We start from the raw sequence: 6000 nt of genomic DNA, 5'->3' as shown, positions 1-6000 counted from the left end.
CGGGCGCCCCCGCTCGCGCTGCGCCCGGCGGCCCTGCGGGACAACGCGCCGGGTCACCACGGGTCGACCCGACGGGCGTTGCCATGACGCCATTCCCACAATGCCTTTCAGGCGCCGCAGCAACCCGGATGTGGCGCAAGATGGCGGCTGACGCGGGCGCGCTACCAGGTGATCGCACCCTCTATCTCCGTTGCCCCACACAGGCTCCTGGCAGAAGTAAAGCCAGTGGCGTCAGCCCCAACACTACGCATGCTCAAAGCTACTGAGGAAGTAGAGTGTGATGTAGCAGGCCCTCCGTCTGGGCCGCACTTGAGTGGCAGCTGCCAACAGCAGTGAGAGGGCGAGGTGCACGGAAGTTCCGCCCATGTCGGGGGGGCATTGTTGTGGGTGACGTCACGGGCGGAGGATGCGGGTGTCCCATTGGCTCGGGCGCGGCGGCCGTGCGCTCTGCGCTTAAAGGGCGAGGGGAGAAGAGACCGTTCCGGCCGGGCGGGGCTCATGGCCAGCACCAGCAGCCCCCTGGTGAGTGCGGCTGGCACCGCGAGCGGCCGCGGCCCGCGCCAAGGGGAGGTGACGCGAGGCCTGGTCCGGCGCGGGCGGGCGGACGAACGAACGACTGTGAGGGGTCGCCGTCGCCCCCTTCCCCCCCCCCCCCCCCCCCCCCCCCCCCCCCCCCCCCCCCCCCCCCCCCCCCCGCACTTTGCGCACTGCGATTAGGGCCCGCGCCGCGATTAGGGCCCGCGCCGCGCTGAGGTCTCGAGGAGTCGGTGCCGCCCGCTCGCCGCGGGGCCGGCGGGCACTGCCTCTCCCGGCCTTACTTCCGCCGATCGCCTGGCACCGGTGGATTAGGGCCCGCGCCGCGCTGAGGTCTCGAGGAGTCGGTGCCGCCCGCTCGCCGCGGGGCCGGCGGGCACTGCCTCTCCCGGCCTTACTTCCGCCGATCGCCTGGCACCGGTGGCGCCCGTTGCGGCGGCGAGATTTGAGCACACTCCACCGGAGGGTGGGAGCGGAGCGGGCCCGGGTAGGCGCCCCGCGGCCCTTTGCGCAGGCGGCACGCAGTTCCGGGTGCGCAGCTCTGCCGGCCTCTCCCGGGTCACCTCCTCTTCGCCCCGTCCTCCTTACCCTGAGGCCTTATGTTGTCCAGGGAAGCCACCGGTCGGTTTGCTCAGCGACCCCGGAAAGCTGCTCTGGCCGCTTTCAGCCAGAGCTGTCCACATCCAAGGTGGGAAACTCGTGTGTTTTCTGCTGGCTGGGTTATGCAGGACAGGAAGGTTGCTGGCACACAGAGGTGGAAATACTCTGATTAACTTGTGCAGCAGACCATGCTTTTTAGTTGAAGTAGAAATTCCATTATGAAAAAGGTGCCTTTTATCAGCATTCAGTGATGTCAGTTGGCCAGCTGGCAGTGAAACATTCCTTATCCCTGCGTATGTGTTGTGCATTTGAGTTTCTGTGTGTGTGTGTTTGGGGTGTGTGTGGGGGGGCTTGTTGTTTTTATTTCTATCACTTTTTTTTTTATCCCTTCTTGTAAAATGCCAGGTTCGCCTTGCAGCACTTCAGCTTTTCTTTTGTAAACTGATACTGGCCAAGGAGAGTCTTCTACATGGAGACTGTGGTGATGTTCCACTGATTCTCGAGGTCCTGTTTCACTGCATTCTGTCCTCCTCATAGAGTGCGCTCTCCTCCCACCCCCCCCAATCCAGGAGTTATAAATGTTTATGTTTGTTGACCAGAAATAGAAATGACAGTTAATATAGCCCTACAGCAGAGGATATGAGATATTGCATCGAGGATTATGAAATAAAGTGTTGTCTGGTTATGAAAGAAATCAGTTTTGCTTTCTTGCCACTCTGTAGAGCTCCACATAGCTATTTCTATGTATCATAGATGTCTTCTCTCATAGACACTTCCAAACACAGGCATGTGTTACTTTATGTTTCTGTTCTTGTTCATTGCTTATCTTTCTAGGATTTTCTTTCTGAACACTGTCATTTCTGTTCTTTTTCCACATCAGGTCAGTTCCTCTCTGCAAAAGATATGTGTAGAGAGAGATGGATAGAGAAGAGAGTTAACCATCACTTCTACAAAAAGGGAAAAAAATATGTAGGGTAACTTGTTTTTCTGTATTATTTACAATTTCTCTGTTCTCACAAGTGCACTGACATATTAGTGGACAGAGATGGCTTGATTCAGCTAAGCTTTTGTAACTCGGATTGTATCGTATGGGATGCTGTTAATGTCTGAGTGGTGAAAGCAGCAACATTTGTAGTAGTGAGTTGTGTGATTATTTTGCTAGAAATCCAAAAGATCCAGAGAGGAAATTAAAGTGCAGGTTTGAACAGAATATTTCAGGATTTCCTTTGCTGAAATAACTGCTTTTTGGGTGTGAATGCATGTGTGTTGTGGGGAATTACCTAGATCATTCTGCTGCTCTCTGAGGATGTGGTATGAAGTTTGAGAACTCCATTTTTTAGCAAGGAAGCAGCTTAGTCCTACTTTGGTTGCAGGTATCAATGTGTCTTAATTATTTGCTGCTAATTATGAGAGTTTTGGATCTCACTAATATTAAAAAAAAGTTTTCTTCAAGTGAACAGTAGGAAAAATATTCATTAGATCTTCAGCTTACACGTCTTCAATAGAAAGTTTAGGTATTCTAGCGATTATTAAGACATGTCCCATTCTACTAGTATTTCTGTGTTGATGAAATCTGTAGTATAGTCATGGGTATGTCTGAACAAAAATGCTGCATTTATATATATGCATGTATATATACACATGCTATTGCTGCCTATGTAGCTAATATAATTTATGGCTCTTGAAAGATCTGGAGAGGGAAAAAAATATAACCTCAAAAGCTTGTCTGAAAGTTTTAGCCTACAAACAATTACGCACCAATGTCTTACCATAGCCTTCTTCTAGTGTAGATACAAAACTTACTCTGTCTCTGTTTTTTTTCCCCTATATACCTGTTTACTTCAAATTCTCTGCCCTTAACTTTTCAACAGAAGGTTGAGACTAGTTTCATCATTTATGCATAAGCTTTAACTGGTATTTTTTCTTTAATTTCTTACTAAAACAGACTCAAATAACAGAAAACAGTAAATGATGCAGATGTCAAGAGTTGAAGACAGTGCTCAAAAGAAGTGTAAGAAGCTTAACAAGCAGTTTTATATATGCTAGTATTTCTAACATGGGAAGTACTAATAGCTAGTCAAAAGAAAACAGGCAGAGAATTATCTGAACGTAATGGCAAATTTCTGCTGAGTGCTGTGAGTTGGCTTTTTTAAAACAAATTATTCTTTGGATAATTGAGTTATTACTTACAGTATTAGAAGTGATATCTATTTCATGTAGCTCTTGCTGTGCTGGACCTCCTGTGACACCCTGCAGGCTTTCAGAGGATGATTCACTTCTCTCAAAGAGATCAGTAGGAAAGGTGAAAGGTAACATTGCAGGATCAAATCAGAAGGGGATGCCGACTGATGAAGTGTTTGCAGGGATCTTAGTACAGAAGGCATGAAACTAAAAGTGTGGTTGCTTTGTTAGACTGAAGAATTTGGTATGGCTGGCAAAGTAATAAAAATAACATTTACTCCATAAAGCCAGGAAATATTCTTGTAAGCTTTTAGTTTTCAATGCTAAATTTGAAGCTTATCTACAGTTTTTCTAAGAAGCCTGTATGTAGAATTAGCACATTTCTAGCATTCGAAAAAAACGCAGATTTTTAAAATGTTATATTTAGAAGATAAAATCTTTGTAAATTTCTCATATTAGAGCTTTTTGAAGAGTTTTTGTGCAGCCAAGTAGTTACTGGGTTTGATACTGCAAGTAGGAAAACCTTTATCTTGCTGGTAGTGAAGCTATGTCATGTGTACATGATAAAGGAGCAAGAAAAGGGAAGGAACTGAGTTTTCTTCTTTGTCCCCTCCCTTATTTGCAGGAAAGCTTATCAAAAGTTACAAAGGTGCATGAAAGGCCTATATGTAGTATTGCAAGGCATAGCATGGGGGGAAAAAAATAGTTGTTTGATACAGAATCTAATTTTTCAGACCTTATGGAATCTAATCAATAACGCTCTAAGAAATAAGATGGTTTGTTACATGAAATACTGAAATTGAGACTGTCCACTTTATAAGATAAGTTATATATAAATCACCTGGCAAATATTCTATAACACTTCACGGTGGAAAGTTGCAGGACATAACTTGATTAGCACATTTTTCTGAAAGTATTACATTTGATGCTCAGTTCTTTAGTAATCCTGCAAGAACTTAATTTACAATCCTCTCTTTTACTCTCCAGTCTTTTTACTGCTGCCTCTGTAATGGTTGTTTATCCACTCCTGATCCAAAACTCTACTCTTTACCTCTTAAGTCTTATCCTACTAGTGATGCTAAGGATCCTAGATTGAGGATAGGAATTCTTTAGCCTTTATTAGCATAAACCCCAGTCCATGCTGTACCACATGTGTTTAATATGTGTGCTTCATCAGATACTTAATATGTAGGATGTGATCTAGATGGCTTTTGTTTTTCTATGAGCTGGCTAGAATCTGTTAGTATGAAATGAATTCTCAATGGTTTCTTTACATACATAGCTATTAGAGATATAGGCTGACTTTAGGTGCTTAGAGAATTTTGTGGTTTCCTGTTTCAGATATGTTTTGAGGATTGGGGGGTGCACCTATCTCTGAAGGTGCTTGGAACCAAAATGCTTTGCTTAGCTGTAGAGGAGGTGAGAACCAGCACATACCAATCAGTCACCCTCTTAACAAATACCTTCACTAGCTTTAATCCTTACCTGAACTAGGAATTAGAATCCTGGAAATTAGTTACAGGAAATACCAAGCATATATATATTATATATAGTAGTAGGAGTATTCTCTGTACTTCAGAATTTTCCCTTCCATGAGTTACACTGCTGCTGTTATATGAATCTGATTTCCTCATTACCTGCTTACAGATATATTGCATTATGTATTTGCATTAGAAAGTRAAAGGTTGGTGGTATATCATCAGATTGATTCTTAAGGAAATGAAAGTCAGAGGTGAGGGTTTTTTGAGATTTGTTTATGAAAATACAGTATGTTGTCCTAAACTTAAAACTATTCCTTTGCACCCCGTGAATTTTTTGAGAGCATACATCCAAGAAGCTTAAGCAGATTTGGAACATCCCTTCAAAATTAATCTTGTGGAGTACTTTTAGAGGAATGGGTAGATGAGAGTAGTGGCTAGTGACAGGACGAGAGGATATAGCCACAAACTGAAGCATCAAAAGTTCCACAGGAACTTAAGGAAAAAATTCTTGACAGTGAGAGTGTCAAAGTACTGGCATAGGTTGCCAAGAGAGGTTGTGGAATCTCCTTCTCTAGAGCTTTTCAAAACCCACTTGGATGCAACCCTGTGTAGCATATTCTTGGTGACTCTGCGTGTATAGGGTGTTTGAACTAGATGCTGTCCAAAGATCCCTTCCAACTTTTATGATTCTATGATGTCTTCTAAGACTGAATTTCAGACATGAGATACAACTGCTTAATAAAAGCTTTTAACTGTTTATTTGTTCCCTACAGTAAAGCAAAGACCCAGTTAACTTTTTTTCTGGACAATTTTCTGAACATTTTTTTCTGAACAATGAACAATAATGCGGTGTGGTGTTATTTCAGGTTCAGCTAAGGATTATATATTGTCATGTGTATTATATATATATACACACAATATATGTTATTATATATTGAGATATTTTTTCATAATATACAGTAATTGCAAGTGTTCTCTGCCTTGCCTCTGATACTGTAACTTTTTAAAATTTAATCAGGAAGGTTAGTATATTGAGGAGACTATATCACCTTGGTAACTTTTTTCCTGTACCTCTACTTTCTACTATCAGAGTTCACAGGCAGTTGAGGTAGATCAGTGACTTAGAAGAACTGTCTGCTCCAGGCTTGCTACTTTTATTAATACTCATAATATTTTATCTTGAAAAGTAATTCTAGGGCATTGT

General features: G+C 43.6%; 1 protein-coding gene across 1 annotated transcript in view; it reads left to right on the top strand.

The window, feature by feature from the left end:
* Nucleotides 1–477: 477 nt before the first annotated feature.
* The window catches only part of PDPK1 (3-phosphoinositide dependent protein kinase 1), a 30094-nt gene continuing 24571 nt past the window's right edge, over nt 478–6000 (top strand). The window contains exon 1 of the mRNA XM_026053852.1: nt 478–522. Coding sequence (XP_025909637.1) covers nt 499–522 — 24 coding nt within the window. The 5' untranslated portion in view covers nt 478–498. The remainder of the gene's footprint in view (nt 523–6000) is intronic.

Source organism: Nothoprocta perdicaria, unplaced genomic scaffold (genome assembly GCF_003342845.1).
Source record: "Nothoprocta perdicaria isolate Ctin4 unplaced genomic scaffold, notPer1 scaffold_12, whole genome shotgun sequence".
NCBI classification, from domain to species: domain Eukaryota; kingdom Metazoa; phylum Chordata; class Aves; order Tinamiformes; family Tinamidae; genus Nothoprocta; species Nothoprocta perdicaria.
The sequence above is the reverse complement of the archived record's forward strand: the minus strand, read 5'-3'. Positions and strand labels throughout refer to the sequence as shown.